This window comes from Podarcis bocagei (assembly GCF_964188305.1).
Source record: "Podarcis bocagei genome assembly, chromosome: 4".
In the NCBI taxonomy this organism is placed as follows: Eukaryota; Metazoa; Chordata; class Lepidosauria; order Squamata; family Lacertidae; genus Podarcis; species Podarcis bocagei.
In genome coordinates this window covers 11999878-12017401 of record NC_138128.1, presented here as the reverse complement: position 1 = coordinate 12017401, position 17524 = coordinate 11999878, and the positions used below count along the sequence as shown (strand labels likewise).

At 45.5% G+C, this 17524-nt stretch overlaps 1 protein-coding gene across 1 annotated transcript in view; it reads left to right on the top strand.

The window, feature by feature from the left end:
- The first annotated feature begins 460 nt into the window (after nt 1-460).
- The window catches only part of MFN1 (mitofusin 1), a 34379-nt gene continuing 17315 nt past the window's right edge, over nt 461-17524 (top strand). Inside the window, 10 exon segments of the mRNA XM_081190170.1 lie at nt 461-601; nt 603-628; nt 4838-4959; nt 6825-6960; nt 8068-8230; nt 10267-10391; nt 12030-12138; nt 13818-13925; nt 15096-15249; nt 15507-15574. Of these exon segments, the coding sequence (XP_081046296.1) occupies nt 497-601; nt 603-628; nt 4838-4959; nt 6825-6960; nt 8068-8230; nt 10267-10391; nt 12030-12138; nt 13818-13925; nt 15096-15249; nt 15507-15574 (1116 nt within the window). The 5' untranslated portion in view covers nt 461-496.

The window sequence follows — 17524 nt, the reverse complement described above, 5'->3', positions numbered from 1 at the left end:
TTAACTATACGGACCTTATCTGAAGAAGTGTGCATGCACACGAAAGCTCATACCAAGAACTAACTTAGTTGGTCTTTAAGGTGCTACTGGAAGGAATTTTTTTATTTATACGGACCTTTGTTGGCAAGGTGATGTATCTGCTTTTTAAGATGCCTTACTAAACCAGTGTGGTACAGGGGTTAGATTGCTGGACTAGAACCTGGGAAACCAGGATTCAAATCCCCACACTCAGCCAAGAACCTCAACATATAAATAAAACAACGAAGCCTGCCCCTGGCGGTCGACTTACACCTCTGCTCCCTCGACCACTCCCGCTCTTTCCTATCTCTATGCAACGAGCCCGGAATGAACCGAAAGGCTTTCCAACGTCCGCAGGGAAGAGACGGCGTGATGGTGGGGGGGGGGTAAAGGCGGAGTTAACCGCGGCGCACGCGCAAAGGGAGTCTCTGACGCCGGCCGGCCCCGTTGCCCTGACCAGCGATGGCGGAGTGCGTGGATGGTGAGAGGAAGGCGCTCGAGAGGCGGCGGAAGTGATACCTGCCTCCTCTTGGTTGGGCGAGAGCGAGGGGCGGAAGACGCCGGCGAGGCTGAGCGCGGGAGGGGGGGCGAGCCTTGCTCCCGTTGCCAGGTAAAAGGGGAGGGGGGCGAGTGACCTTTGGGCTTTTTTTGGGGGGGGATTTGACCTTTCGTCCCCCATTTGAGTTGCGGGGCTTGTTCTGTCAGGTTTTGCTTCAGGCTGGAGGGGGCTTCGAGGGGGCTTATGTAATGCCAAACTGAACTTGGTCCCAGGCATTGGGCTGCCTCGTGCCTGACCTCCTCTGACAGGTTTCTTCACATTTATTTATTGCATCGAGTTATTTCTTCCTTTTTTTAAAAAAAAAAGTAGCTGTTGTAAATCTTCTAGCTGTGGGACAGGCAGGTCGCTCGCCCTCAGTCAAGACACTTGCTCCTGGGGGTGAGCTACCGAACCCCCCCCCCCAAAAAAAAGACAACCCCAACAGAATTGGGTGCAACAGACCAATTAAAAGGGGCTTGTGCTGTAGTCGACTTGAAGCAAACCCAAAGTACGTTGGACGCAGCTGCCAAGCCCCTCTCTTTCCTCTTCCTTTTTCCCTAATCTCTCCTTGGGAATCTTTTTTTTAGGAAAGGTCACTTGCGAACATTGTTGTTGTTATTTGTTCCTGCCAGCTTGGAATCCTGGCTCGGAAGAATGCAACTCAGACAGGATCAGGTTGGGCCCCACCAACTCTTCTGGGTCTTTCAGGGAGCTTGTTTCAGCAAAAACACCTATAAAGACTCTCAGACTGAAATCAGCAAAGAAGTTTCGACGGCAGAGTCCAGCCTGAAGCTGCCAACTTAGAATTAATAGGGAAATTTGACACTTCCAAACTCGGGCTTAGTGGTGATTTCATTTCACTTTTAAATTGTGTAACCTACCATGTTTCTGTATTACTATACACAAAGCGATTTGGGATTGGCTAACTCCCTCTTTGAGTTTGAGTTATCTTTTTATCAGTTCATTCCCAGGTGGGAGTGTTTCATGTCTCCTCTGGTTGGATCTTTTATAGTTTGTCTGGATCTCATTTTAAGTCACACTCTGAACAGGAATGTGGTGTATCTTGCATTGTGGGGGAGAGGGTTTCTGGCCACGCTTCGGACAAATGCACACTTGCCAACTGAGGTTAGGGCTTCATAGAATCGTGGAGTTAGAAGGGACCCCAAGGCAGCTGTCCAATACGGGGATCAAACATGCAACCCTTCACTGCAGAACCAGGGTGGTAGTCAACTAAGCTTTACTCAGCGTAGACCCAAATAAAAAATGTTTTTAGAAAGTGAAAAATATCCTCTAGATCTGTCGCCAGTATTGCATCAGAGGGTATGGCCCCTGGCCCATAAAGGCTTGTGTTTCCAATAAACGTATTGTTGAAGATTCCACGGAGCTCTCTGCTATTTAAGGTATATTCATTATGCAGAATAGAAAGTCTTTCATCACACTGCATTTCTGGCAAAGTGCATGCTCCATATATTGCATGAAGCTGACAGTTCCAGCAGCTCAGAGATACACACCCAGTGTTTTTCTAGGTCAGTATGGCACAGTTGGGGTGGGACTGTTATGATTTCCTCCCCCTCTGAAGAAGCTAGTCACAATCCGGTTACTAGTCAATTTCACTTGAGTTTGACACCCTAACTTGCAGGTCACAGAGAAAAATGTGAGCCTTCACTACAAAGCATTTGAAGGCTGCAGACACTTTATAAGACTTTCAAGAGATCATTTGTTTTATGAATATTGCCTATAAGGATCTGAACTGAAGGAAAATAGTACTGATTTTTCTAATCCGGAGAAATTAACATTTGGACAGGGGGATAAATGGAATGCATAACATTTAATGCAACATCTGATTGGCCACTGTGAAAACAGGATTCCTGCTTTACTAATCTAATTTGCTGTTTTGTCGCCCTCATTTGATTAAATTTAACAGTCGAATTTCATAATACTACATATATTTCTTATCTTTATTTTAGCAATGGTGAATTGTATTGGAAATGGTTTTTTCCTGTCTCTAGGATTATAATAGCTAGTCATAAAACTACTTCATCCTGGAGTATGATTGAAATATTGTATGGCAGAATTGAATTACACTTTTTGAACATGGATATAAAAGGTGCAAAAGGCTTAAATATACACATGTTAATTGTGGATGACATGATTTTTTGATGATTGGGTTTCTCTGCATAAACAAGGAAGCAAAGCTTGATAATGATGGTTATTTATTACATTATATTGTAAGTCACTTTGAGTTTACACGTTGTGAAAAAGAGACTAATAAGTCCTGTGAATAACAATAAAATATTAATATTTAATTTATTAGTTGCCCCTTACAAAATTTTAAGCGTATAAAGTATAAACTTATAAAGTGTATAAGTACCAAATAAGAAGAAACAATGCCTTACAATAAAATTTGTACAAAATAGACTTAATTAAACAGCAAAAATGTATAACCAACAAACCGCAAAAACATCTTAATCCATCACGTCTCTGGGGAAAGAAATAAGTTTTTACCTGTCGCCAAAAGGATGTTAAAGATGTCACCATCTAGACCTCACTGGGGACAGCATTCCAATAGTAAGGAGCCACAACTGAAAAGGCCCTATTCCTTGTTGAGACACTTTAAACCAGTGTTTCCCAACCGGTGTTCCGCGGCACACTAGTGTGCCGTGAGACACCGGCTGGTGTGCCGTGGGAGGGAGGCGGGCGAGAGGCGGCGGCGAGAGGCGGCGGCGGCGAGGATCCGCGTCGAGCCGGGGCGGCTCCGCGGTGGTGGTGCCGAGCGGCGGGGCAGCGCGCGCAAAAGGGAGGAGCGCGAGACAGCGGAGGAGGAGGAGGCCGGCATGTCCGGGCAGCAGCAGCAACAACAGCAGCAGCAGCAGCAACTCCCGGCGACGGCTCCTCCTCCGCCCGCTATCGCAGCCGCCGCCGCCTCAGCTGCCGCCGCCGCCTCAGCTGCCCTCGCTCTGCTGCCTCCTCCCACCCCGGCAAGGGGGAGGGAAAAAACGTTCACTTTTGTGCGTCCCTCCCGGCGTGACGCTGCGCGCTGACGTCACGGGGGCGGGGCTTTAATGGTGGTGTGCCGCGAGATTTTTTTCCGGTAAGCAGGTGTGCCGTTGCCCAAAAACGTTTGGGAAACACTGCTTTAAACCTTCCTCAGAGGGAGTACCTGAAGGAGGGGCTAAGATGAAGATTGAAGAGTTTGAGTAGTTTCATATTGGAAGAAATACAAAACCTCAAAAATATTGGTCTGTAAAGCCATACAAAGCTTTGTAGACCAAGTCATCACATTGCATTAGGCTCAGAAATGTGCTTGGTGTTGGAAATCCAGCCTTCTGTAAAGGTACACTTAGTAGTACGGTGGTACCTCGGGTTAAGTGAGAGCCAGTGTGGTGTAGTGGTTAAGAGCGGAAGACTAGTAATCTGGGGAACTGGGTTCGCGTCTCCGCTCCTCCACATGCAGCTGCTGGGTGACCTTGGGCTGGTCACACTTCTTTGAAGTCTCTCAGCCCCACTCACCTCACAGAGTGTTTGTTGTGGGGGAGGAAGGGAAAGGAGAATGTTAGCCGATTTGAGACTCCTTCCGGTAGTGATAAAGCGGGATATCAAATCCAAACTCTTCTTAAGTACTTAATTCGTTCTGGAGGTCCGTTCTTAACCTGAAACTGTTCTTAACCTGAAGCACCACTTTAGCTAATGGGGCCTGCCATGCTGCCGGAGCACAATTTCTGTTCTCATCCTGAAGCAAAGTTCTTAACCTGAGGTACTATTTCTGGGTTAGCAGAGTCTGGAGCCTGAAGCGTCTGTAACCTGAGGTACCACTGTAGTGCTAGTAGTAGAAATAATTTGCAGATACCTACAGTAAATATCCCTGCTATTGGATCCATACCTAGTACTTTGAAATTCTTGCAGTACTTTTGAACAAGCATATGGAAATTCATTTCCCACAGTACAATACCACTGGGAAAGGCACCAGTGGAGTATCTTTCTCAGCTGTCATATCTCCAGCTGTCAGCACCTCCATTGACTGCCAAGAGAAGGTACCTTGGATGCTCTTGTGTGGAATGCAAAGCATTGTGGGAAAATCTAGAATCCCTTCTCTCTGTGGAGGGGCCTATGCACAGGAACGTTCATTTCCATTTGTGGGGGAGAGATGGGAGAGGGGAATAAAACTCTCCTTGCAAATGACACCATTGATGTATTGCCTTGGTTGCTGAATGTGTTTGGACTTGCTTGGATTGGGAGTTAAATTTCACTTTCTCTTAACTTCTGTACCATTTACTCTTTCAGTTGCATAATGGCAGACACTAATCCCTCCCCCCTGAAACACTTTGTGCTGGCTAAGAAGACGATTACTGCCATTTTTGAAGAGCTCCTGGATTATGTTACGGAAGGAACGCATTTTGTTGAAGGTTAGTTTTTAGCTGGAGAGGGGCAGGGAATATATGTTTTTGCAGCTGCAAGAAAACACTGAGAACATTCCTTCTCTCACACAGCATGTGTAGGTAGTATCTAAGAATGCTTCACCGTAATCTGTTGACGGCAGGTTTGGTTAGAGAGTCCGTCGTCTGTTTTGATTCTGTCTGGCTTGAAATACAATTGAGTTACTGTTAGCATGGTAAACTTGGGAGTGACGAAGTTGGCAAAAATGATGATTAGGGGCTCAACACACGTTGTAAAACTAGAAAAGGGCTTAGCGGTTTGTTCTGCCACTTAACTATGGAATTTGGTCCCACAAGGTGCAATGATGGCTATCAACCTGGGTGGCTTTAAAAGAGAATTAGACAGGTTCACTGAGGATAAGGCTTTCAGTGGCTACTAGACACTTTGTTCTACCTCCACTGGAAGAGGCAGCGTGCCTCTGAATACCAGTTGCTGGAAATCACCAGTGGAGAGGGCATTGCTGCACGTGGGTCTTGCTTGTGGGCTTTACATAAAGGTAAAGGTAAAGGGACCCCTGACCATTAGGTCCAGTCGTGGCCGGCCGACTCTGGGGTTGCGGCGCTCATCTCGCTTTATTGGCCGAGGAAGCCGGCGTACAGCTTCCGGGTCATGTGGCCAGCATGACTAAGCCGCTTCTGGCGAACCAGAGCAGCACACGGAAACGACATTTACCTTCCCGCCGGAGCAGTACCTATTTATCTACTTGCACTGGTGTGCTTTCGAACTGCTAGTTTGGCAGGATCAGGGACCGAGCAACGGGAGCTCACCCTGTGACGGTGATTTGAACTGCCGACCTTCTGATCAGCAAGTCCTAGGCTCTGTGGTTTAACCCACAGCGCCACCCGCTTTACCTTTTTTGGTTTGGTCCCATAGGGCTCATGACTTCCCTACCTGCTTTGCCCCGCTTGATTCAATTGGCTCAGCTGCTCTGATGGGCCTGGGCAAGCAGCAGTTTGCAGCCCTTCTGACAGCTGTTAGTTAGCTACTTTGATACCACAGAAGAGCTTGAGCTGCCTTGGGGGCATGCAGTTGAGTGCCAAGGATTTCTTTGGCAACCCATTCAAATTCTGAGATCCCTGAACAGCATCTGGTAAATGAAAACTTCCCTGAGTGCTTCTTAAGCTCAGTGCGCTTTCGAACGTTGGTGTAAAGTGGCTGATTATTTGGAGCCTTCCAAGGGCATGCAGGAGGAAGACCTATGCTGCTTATTTGATTAATAGAGGAAGAGTGTTGGGTCATGTAACTTTGGTAAAGATACGAAAAGGAAACAGAAATCCTTAAATGTTTTCCTATTTGGAGAACAGAAATCTAGAATCAAATCCAGTAATCAAGAAGGAACTTCTTGACATGCCTTGATTTTTGGCCATCTAGTTAGAAATGATTAGAGTAGAAATGCCTTCCTTCGTTCACGGGTGCCGAAAAATAATGTTCCTGGGAGTATTGAGATGAGGAAGAATGAAGAAGAGAAGTGGCCCTACCATGACTATACTGTGCTGGGAAGTGGGGTTAAGGAGAGAGAAAATAAGCAGTAGCAGATGTTGGATATGGAGTTGGAAGTACTTAGAATCATAGAATTGTAGAGTTACATATGACCACATGTAGGTCTGTGATTTAATGGGTCAATACTAATCTGCTAATCTCTGAAATATTTGGACCAGGTCACCAGGTTGCTGGCAATGAGTCTAGGGAGATAAGGCAACGCAAGAGTCGGCACAAGGGATCAAGCACTGGGTCTTGATCCCTCATTGCACTAATTTGTCCCGTTGGATTAAGGAAGCACTGCTGTGCATAGTAACCAGTTGTGTCATTGTGACGTTGTCCCATTTAATGGCAGAAACTTACAAAAACCCGCAACTTGAAGATATAGCCACCAAGGATGAACTGGCAAAAATAGAGGAGTACAAGAAGAAGCTGGCAGTCATTGGTGGGGTACTCGCACGAAGACACATGAAAGTAGCTTTTTTTGGCAGGTAAGTGTTAAATGACTCTTATTTGGGATCAGTGTGTAAAATTACGGTTGCAATCTGCTAGGAGTCTCTTCTGACCAAGTCTCATAGAAATGAGTGGTGCAAGAAGCACTGAAGCATTCCACTGTCTCATCAGTCCTTAAAACAACCTTGCAAGGCGGTTCAGAATCATTCATACCCATATTGCAGATAGGTTGAGTAAGGCTGAGAGATTGTGCGTTTCCCAACTACTGAGCTCAGCGGAGATGACAGTTTAGCTGCAGACCTCCTGGTTCACAGTTCACCTTTATTTTAATGCTTGTTTATGGGTGGTCTTTGTTTTTAGGTCTTCTCCTCCTCCTCTCCCCTTTCTCGTTGTTTGGGAAAGTTTCAGTGGGGAGGCAATCAGGCTGCTAACACTATTTGTCCCCTCTCCCCAAGAGCGGCTCTTGCTTTGAATCAGAATTGAGATTCATAATCTGACTTCCCGTAAGTTGTGTCTTGAACAACCTGGGAGAACAAAAGCAAAGTAAAGCAGCCTTGGGAAGTTTCCCAGAGCTGGAGAACAAGAAGGATATTTGAACAGTGGCCCCAAAGAAAGACGCTTTGTCTAATGATTCCACCAGAATATAGAAGAAAACACAGTGTGCTAGGAGGTATATAATTCAACTTCCAGAGAGGCTCTGTTTTCCTTTTAAGCATAAAATCATCTTTCTATCTGCAGTGTTTGCAAAACGATATTTTAAAGCCTGTAGATGATGCTTGGCTAGATCTCTGAAGAGTCGAATAAATGTCCAAAGTTTTATGGCTTCATTGCTCTGCCTTGTTCAACGCCCCTCCCAGAATGAATTCTGTGGAATAACACAAAACTTATGGGGGTGGGGTATGAATCGTACCAACATACTCAGTTGGCTTAACCTTTGCAGGTCGTAAATCATAGAATCATAGAATCATAGAGTTGGAAGAGGCCACAAGGGCCATCGAGTCCAACCCCCTGCCAAGCAGGAAACAGCTTTAAAAATAAAAAAAGTGATGTTTTGATTTCTTGGGCCAGATTTTTAATTTAGCATGGAGTGTTCTCACTCGGTTTTAAACCTGGCAGTTTAACACTGTGCTTGCCCTCCTTTGCAGAACCAGCAGTGGAAAGAGTTCTGTCATCAATGCCATGCTGTGGGATAGAGTGCTTCCCAGTGGCATCGGGCACACAACCAACTGTTTCCTCAGCGTGGAAGGAACAGATGGCGATGAGGCTTACCTCATGACTGAGGGCTCGGATGAAAAGAAAAGTGTGAAGGTACGGATTCTCGTGGTTTATAAACTGGTGTGTCCAGAAACCTTATTAAAAGGACTACACATGTACACTCGTTTCTTACCTGTCATCCTTTATGTTTCCCTCTGCCGCTCAGAAGAATGTGTTCCAAGTTTTAAGAAGTAGTTGTCCTATGCCAGTTTTTTCAGAATTTATTCTCTACTGCACAGAACAATAAGGGCAAAAATCTTTTTTTTAAAAAAAAATCTAAAACAGCCAGGTTTGTGTCCTCGGATTACAACTCCCATCAGCTGCATGTGCCGGCTGCTCCTGATGGGAGTTGTCGTCCAAAACATCTAGAGGGCACCAGTTTGGCAAAAGCTGATGCAGAAGACGCTAAAAATGAGGCATTTGGGAGGACGAGTTAACGCAGAGATTTGGAAAACCAATTTCTGTTACAGAAGACAAGCACAAATGTCCTTACATACTTGTTAATTTCTTTTGCTTTCATTTATTTCAAGATATTTGTGTCCTGCTTTTCATGCAAACTTCACATAGCTGTTTGCATTAGAATACTAAAACCATAAGCATCAATTAAAACTGTATAATAAAACAGCAAAGACAAGTTACAGTGGGGGCGATAATCTTTTTAAAAATAAGAGTTCTCTCCTCGGAGCAAGATGGTTCTTGAGGAGCCTTGTGAGTGGCAGTCAGGGGAGGAAGAGGGGTCCAGCTGGACTACTGGAGGCTGTCAGGAGCTCATCCTACTCTTGAGTAGGACCCTGGCAGACACACATGCCCGTCTGGCATGTTCTTGCCCTCCTGGTTGATCGTTCGGGAGCTTCAAAAGCTTTCTGCAGCCCAAACATCACAGCGACCAATGCCAACAGACATCGGCACAGTTAGGGATCCGCAGAGTCTTCGCAGCTTGCATAACAGACCTCAGCAACTCAGCATTTTGGCTAACCTACTTTATTTACATATAAACACACACGGAGCACTGCAACATGGCTCCCTCTCTCTCTAGCATCAGACAGCAAAGGGAAAAAGAACAAAGGACAATAGTCCCACCTCATGGAACACAGTAACACAAACATCCTGTCTCCGTCACTTCCCACTCTGTGGAGTCAAAACATACACCGTCATGTGAAAGACAACAATCCCATGACTGCAGTCATGGAGCAGGAATTCTAACAGAGGCTACATGGTGGACACCTCACTTGCCTGTTATCCAGTATGTGTTTCAGGATTTTGGGGGGAGGGCCTTAGTACCAGCGTGGGAAAGGTGCGTCCCTCCAGATGCTGCTGAACTACAACTGTCATAATCCCCTAGCTATTGGTCACACTTGCTGGGGCTGATGGGAGTTGTGGTTCAGCAACATCTGGAGGGCCAATCATCTCCCACAACTGCTTTGGAAGGAAGGTAAGAACGTGTGGAGCAAATGAGGACAATTTGAATTTTCAAAGGAAGGGGTTATGGGTTGGTGAATCACAGAATACACACAGAGAAACGTAGCTGAGGAGAGACCAAACCTCTATTATATGCAAGAGTTCTTCACTTATATGTGAAAAGACCTGATAATAATATTTATACCCCGCCCATCTGGCTGGGCTTCCCCAGCCACTCTGGATGGCTTGCAGCCCATAAAAAATTGCAAAACATCAGACATTTTAAGATTCCTGATACAAGGCTGCCTTCAGATGTCTTCTAAACTCAGATAGTTATTTATTTCCTTGACATCTGATGGGATGGTGGGCGCCACTACTGAGAAAGCCCTCTGCCTGGTTCCCTGTTACTTCACTTCTCGCAGTGAGGGAACCGCCAGACGGCCCTCGGAGCTGGACCTCAGTGTCCAGGCTGAACAATGGGTGGAGATGCTCCTCTAGGTATACTGGGCTGAGGCCATTTAGGGCTTTAAAGGTCAGCACCAACACTTTGAATTGTGCTCGGAAACGTACTGGGAGCCAATGTAGGTCTTTCAGGACCGGTGTAACTCCCAACAGATTATTTAGGAATGCTAGTCCTTCATGCCAGCTTAAGAGTCTCCGGTCTCTTCCTAACCTGTTGATTTCTTTTACAGACTGTTAATCAGCTTGCGCATGCCCTTCATATGGATAAAGACTTAGAGGCTGGCTGCTTGGTCCACATCTTTTGGCCAAAGGCTAAGTGTGCCCTCTTGAGAGACGACTTGGTGTTAGTGGACAGGTACAGCTCTTGAATTTTGTTGGGCATATAAAGGTGCCGTGAGAAAATGCACCGTTCTTTGAAACGCCCCAGGCTCTCCCTTGGCTGCACTTCCTTCTTTGCTAAGCCTCTGCACACAGGTTGGCTTGGTTTCAGCTGAAACAAGAGGAAGTCTCATGACTGGAGCTTTAAAAGGGAATCTAGCACTTGGCTGAATTTTAAGTGTGCTTGCGAAACTAAGCCAAGCACGAGTGCAGAAATGTCCCCTTTCACTTTCAGGTTATCCATTTTTTTCTTTTAAAATGCAGAGACCCGGAAGTTGGACTTCCTGAGAGAGGTTTAACAAACAAACAAACAAACAACTGGGGAAAGTGATGCTTTTCAGACGGGCAGCTGTGCTGGTCTGCTGCAGTTTGCAAGTCCAGCAAATTTATTGTGTGAATTTAGAGGTCATTGCTGTTGGTTTGATCTTAATCTAGGCTTGGGTTGCTTACTTAATAGAGCATTTTCCTAGTAATTTGTATTATGGCTCCTCTTTGGTATGTCACTGGAAGTCATGTGAACACATAATCATAAGTATGCTGCTTACAAGGACTGATTAGGAGAATAGGTAGCTATGTATAGATGAGTTCAGATGCAGAGAAGACCTGCAATTTTACAATGGAGCCAAAGGTCAAGGGGAGTGAATGAAAAGTTGTGTGTCACTGGACAGTGCAGGCAAATTTCAAGATGCCGTCGGAACAGGGATGTGCTTCCTGCTTCAAACATAATATTCACAAATGATATGTTACAGTGTGGTGGAACCTGCAGCGGACCACTGTATGAGGGCTGCATCAAGACCGGGACCCCAGGGAGACTAGTTTTACCCCTTCCCTGCCCCCTGCATGCCACAGCCCCAGTGAAAACTGAGACCCTCTCTGTCCAACCCTCCAAGCTATTTGCTCTGGAAGTGATGGTTCCAATGGAAACTTCCTTTCTGGGTCTAATAGGAGCTCAGCTCAGGTGGTTGTGGGATTTTATCAGAGCTGTGTAATGGAGGGGGGAGCTAATATTGCTTTGTCCCTGTTGTCTAAAGTGGGTTCATGTAGCAACGTCTTCCATAATTATCCCCTCTTCAAATATTAACTACATTCATTCACCACTACCACATGCAAGCATTTCTCACCTCTGTTCATTTCAACACCCCTTCATTTCTCCCTCCATACAACTTGCCAATCAAACAAGGAAATCTTCTATTAGCCACAGTTTCCTGTTTCATCCAAACCAGGAAACTATGGTTTAGCACCCTCAGAACAAGGCAGCTTGGGAACAAGCCAGGATATTAAACCCTGGTTTTGAATTGATTAGAATATTTTCACTTCTTCCAAAGATGTTAACCATAGCTCCTTGGTTTAGGCAGACTGAGAAGCAACAGTTAATGGAAAATTTCCTGGTTTGGGGACTTGCATTAAGGAAGGAAGGAAGGAAGGAAGGAAGGAAGGAAGGAAGGAAGGAAGGAAGGAAGGAAGGAAGCACCTGTGGGGGAGTGGCCAAAAGGCTAGTTCATATCTTGGATTATTAAGGCAAAATGTGATTGGACTTTCCCTCTTCTGTGTTCTTATTTCTGAATGGGAATAACTTCTTCAGGTTGCTGAGTAACTCTCTGACTTCATTCCACAGCCCTGGCACCGATGTCACCACAGAGCTAGACACCTGGATTGACAAATTCTGTTTGGATGCCGATGTCTTTGTTTTAGTTGCGAATTCAGAGTCAACCCTCATGAACACAGTAAGGCTTGTTTAAACCTGCTACTTCATTTGCCTGATTTGCAACACACCTTTCCTCGGGTCAGCAGACAAGGGCTTAAGATATTGTGCAGACTCTTAGTGTAATAGCAACATCTGAGTGTTTTAAATTAAGTCTGTTGCAGAGCATTTTCTTTATTGGACAAACAAGCAAGGGGAAGATGGGAAGTTGAGTTTGACTGCATCTTCATTCAAAGGTCTGCTTGCTACAAAGCCAAGAATCATTAGTGAAATTACATGCCTACTTGCAGCTTCTTCTGAATTTTGGATCTTAGCCCAAAATCTATAACTGCTTGGGTTTGTGAGGCTGTATGTGTCAATTAAAAAACAAACAAACAGCAGTCTTTGCTTTTGTATTGAAGTTACAATTTAAAAGGCCAAAGGTGACTTGGCATTCTTTTATTTGGGTGGGTAAAAAAATGTTTTAATGACTGTGCAGACTTCATGCTGGTGAGAATGTTGCCTTCTCAAGAGACACTGGAACACAGCCAAATCCTATGGATAAACCCTCCCCCCCCAAAAAATAACTACTTTAAGGCTCTTAGATCAGCCTTCCTTCCAGTCACCCTCCTGGAGCATGAGACCGTTTCCTGTAGTAATTAAATATTATGGCAGGCAGATGACCAAACCCCAGAGATACTGTTCAGGTGGCATTCCTTTGGTGAAGCTGATGTGTGCAATAGATTTTCTGCATCACAGGTTAGGGAAAACATGTGCGGCCCCCCCCCAGCTCCCATCAGCCCTAACAGGTAAAACCAGCAACTGGGACTTATGGGTGTGGTAGTCCTGCAACATGTGAGGGCCATAGGTTTCCCAACTTCCCTGCATCAGGTTAATAGTGGACAGTTACCAATACCTCCTAAGAAAGCGACTTAAAGCTCCAAATGGGACTTTAAGTGCCCTTTGCTATGTGGTCCACACTGTATGGGCATCCCAGGGCACTGTCTGTAATATTGCAAACTTACCAGCGCTATAAACCTGTGTGAATCTGATCAGTACCTGGATGGGAGACTGCCTGGGAATCACATGTAGAAAGTTGGGATTTGAAGGAAATTGCCATGTGGCAGAACCAAAATCGAAACGAGGGGTTTAGACTGAAACCCAGGTTTTGGCCCAGGTGTTATTTTTTGGGGCAGTTGATGAAGATAAATGAATAAATAAATATTTCATAAAGGTAAGTATCTAATAAACATAAAAATCAGCATTTTACCTGAACTGAGAGCTGATGTGGTATGACTGTACAACAGAGTTGCGAATGAAAAAAAAAGAGTTTAGTTCTCGCCTCTCTTGTGAACTCATCTTCATCACGCTGCTCTCTCTCAGCCTTAGCCCCCCACCAGTAACATGGGGCCAACAATAGTCACTTGTCTTAAAGTTGTCTGGGGCTGATGGCAGGTGAAGTTCAAAACATCTGGAGGATGCCATATTGGGAAGGCCTGCAAGCAGGTGTGGGGAATCTCCAAATGTTGCTGGACTACAGCTCCCATCATCCCTGGCCGTGAAACACTTTAACTCACCATAGAAATTTTGCAGATTTATTTATTTTTTACGTTTGCTTTTAATGTGCTGCATGAAGACCTCACAATTAACATGTGTTCACACTCCATGTTTCAGAGTTTAAAGGCTTAAATTTTCCTCTCCCCCCAACCTTTTTTTTAATAGGAAAAGCATTTTTTCCACAAAGTAAATGAAAAACTTTCTAAACCAAACATCTTCATCCTGAATAATCGATGGGACGCTTCTGCATCAGAGCCGGAATACATGGAGGATGTAAGTTCTTGAATTGTTTTGAAGGGGCTCTGTGGGTGTGTTAGGTTGGTATTTAAGAAAAACTGTGTATTTAAGCTGTCAAGAGGTTGAAATGAGTTCAAGGATCATCATCCCAGGATATGCAACCAACAGGGTGGCTTAGATCACACCAAAAATAAAGCAAAGTATCATCCAAGACCTCTGTAGTGCGTAGTTTAAAATTTCTTAACTAAAAAGAGAGAACTGTAGGGGGAACCAACAAGAATTTCCAAGAGTTTTTACGCCCTCCAACTAAAAGTGACATTTGAGGTGCAGAATCATTTTGCACTGAGGGGTGTGTGTGGATGTTTTGCACTGTTAACTTCAAAAGACAGTAATCCTTTCCCTGATTAGTACTTTTGACTCTGGGAACAGATTAAGGCCATTTTTGTGACACAGTTGTAGGAAATAAATAAAAGCTCTACCTTTTCTGTTGTTGGTTTTTGTGTTTAGTTCATATGCTGGTGTAGCCTCTTGCTTGCCTGAATGGACAGATTGGGGGCGGGAGGACTGTGAAAACACATTTAAAAGCATATAGAATGTTAGTCAGCCAAAGACCTGGTTGAAGAGGGACATTTTTGCCTGGCACCTAAAGATGTATAATGAAGGCGCCAGGCAAGCCTCACTGGGGAGAGCATTCCACAGACAGGGAACCACTGCAGAGAAGGCCTGACAGAACAGGTAGGTTTTCAGCAGGTGTTTAGAAGTTGGAACAGAAGGTGACGGCTGATTCTCTGTTGGCAGAGAATTATTATTTCATTTCTGTCCTGCTTTATATTTTTAAGAAAAATCTCAAAGCAGTTTACAGAATATTAAAACATCAATAAAACAATTCAGCAGGACTGGACCGATGACGCTAAAGGCTCTTATTTCTTGTTGTCAAATGAGCCTCACCAACCCTGGGAATGATCAGCGATGCTCCTGCAGATGATCTCAGCAAATGAACTGGGATATAAGGGTTCAGGCATCCATGGAGTATCCTAAATCTTTGTTGTTCAGGGCTTTGCAAGTTAATACAAAGGACCTTGAACCTGGCTTGATAGTCAATGGGAAAATGCAGATGCGGTCCCACCCAGAGAGGCTCTTTGCATAGCGCTCAGTTTATCAGCTGATTGAAGACTGCCCTGATGTGCTTCTGCTCTCTTTCTTTAGGTACGCAAGCAGCACATGGAGCGCTGCCTGACGTTCTTGGTAGATGAGCTCAAGGTCGTGGATCCCTCCGAAGCCCAGAACCGAATCTTCTTCGTTTCGGCCAAGGAAGTCCTCAGCGCCAGGAAACAGAGAGCCCAGGGCATGCCTGAGGGAGGTGTGTATTGAATTGCAGGATCCTGCAATGTAATGTTCCTTTGAAAGCGCAGCTTTTCAAAGAAGCCTTATTAAAAACGAGGCTTTTGCTGTGCGGTCTCGGAAAACTTGAATAATTGAATCAGGGACTTCCAAGTAACCTAGTCCAACTCCCAAGCCAATTCAGGAAATCAACTGCTACAGCACTGCTGGTAGGAGGCCAGCCCTGTTTATAAACCTCTCACATCAAACCTCATCAGCTGCTTTGTGCTTTTCCAGGTGGGGCACTGGCCGACGGATTTCAGACACGCTTCCAAGAATTTCAGCAATTTGAGAAAATGTTTGAGGTAAACTTCCTGAGAGTCTAAAACTGTTGTGCTTAGGTTTTTAAAATACGGTACAGTGGTACCTTGGTTTAAGAACAGCTTAGTTTATGAACAACTTGGATTAAGAACGCTGCAAACCCAGAAGTAGGTCTTTTGGTTTGTGAACTTTGCCTTGGAATAAGAACATGTTCCGCTTGCTGTTGAGTGTGTTTCATTTATAAATTGAGTCCCCCGCTGCTTTGGGAAAGCACGCCTCGGTTTAAGAACGCTTTGGTTTAAGAATGGTCTACCGAAACGGATTAAGTTCATAAACGAAGGTACTACTGTATATACTTACGCAGCAGCAGCATTTTTCTAATAATATAATAATAATAAATTTTTATTTATACCCCGCCCTCCCCAGCCAAGGCCGGGCTCAGAGCGGCTTACAAGCAATAGTAAAAACAAGTTGAATGATTACAACTTAAAAACAAAATTAAAATACAACATTAAAATACTGAAACATTAAAATATTAAAATGTAGTCTAATCGCAGGAGGAGAAGGAAAGGAAAAAAGAAAGAGAGGGAGGGAATCAAATTGGCTCCAAGCCAAAGGCCAGGTGGAACAACTCTGTCTTACAGGCCCTGCGGAAAGAAATCAGATCCTGCAGGGCCCTGGTCTCATGAGGCAGAGCGTTCCACCAGGCCGGAGCCAGAGTTGAAAAGGCCCTGGCTCTGGTTGAAGCTAATCTAACTTCCTTAGGGCCCGGGACCACTAGGGTGTTGCTATTTATGGACCTTGAGGTTCTCCGTGGGGCATACCGGGAGAGGCGGTCCCATAGGTACGAGGGTCCTAGGCCGTGGAGGGCTTTAAAGGTCAAAAGCAGCACCTTAAATCTGACCCTGTACTCTACCGGGAGCCAGCGCAGTTTGAAAAGCACTGGGTGAATATGCTCCCATGGCAGAGACCCTGTGAGGAGCCTCGCTGCAGCATTCTGCACCCTCTGGAGTTTCTGGGTCAGCTTCAAGGGCAGCCCAGCGTAGAGCGAATTACAGTAGTCAAGCCTGGAGATGACCGTCGCATGGATCACTGTGGCCAGGTTGGGGCGGGAAAGGTAAGGGACCAACTGCTTGATGCGGCGAAGGTGGAAAAATGTCGCCTTGGCTGTTGCTGTAACTTGTGCCTCCATGGAAAGGGAGGTGTCAAGGATTACACCCAAACTCTTAACGGAAGGCAATGGCACTAATTGGGCCCCCGCAAGAGAAGGGAGTTGGTCTCTCATCCCCATGCTATCCCGACCCAGCCATAGGACCTCTGTCTTCGAAGGATTTAGTTTCAATCGGCTCCAACGAAACCATCCAGCTGCAGCTTCCAAGCATCTGGTCAGTGTGTTCGGGGCCGAGTCAGTGTGGCCATCCATCAGCAGATAGAGCTGAGTGTCATCAGCATATTGGTGACAGCCCAGCATATTGGTGATCACCCTCACCTTCCTTATCTCCTCCTCCTTCTCATGAGTGCCAATGCACAAATGTCCAGTTCTCTTCTAGGCCTTTAGATCGGAAGCATATTCTTTGACAGGTAAGGTAAAGGGACTCCTGACCATTAGGTCCAGTTGTGACCGACTCTGGGGTTGCGGCGTTCATCTCGCTTTATTGGCCAAGGGAGCCGGCGTACAGCTTCCGGGTCATGTGGCCAGCATGACTAAGCTGCTTCTGGCGAACCAGAGCAGCACATGGAAACGCCGTTTACCTTCCCGCCAGAGTGGTACCTATTTATCTACTTGCACTTTGACATGCTTTTGAACTGCTAGGTTGGCAGGAGCAGGGACCAAGCAACAGGAGCTCACCCCGTTGCGGGGATTCAAACCACCGACCTTCTGATCGGCAAGTCCTAGGCTCTGTGGTTTAACCCACAGCGCCACCCGCATCCCACACATTGACAGGTAATTCCTGTCAAATGTTTGGGGAAGGGCCATAGCTTGGCTGTTGAGC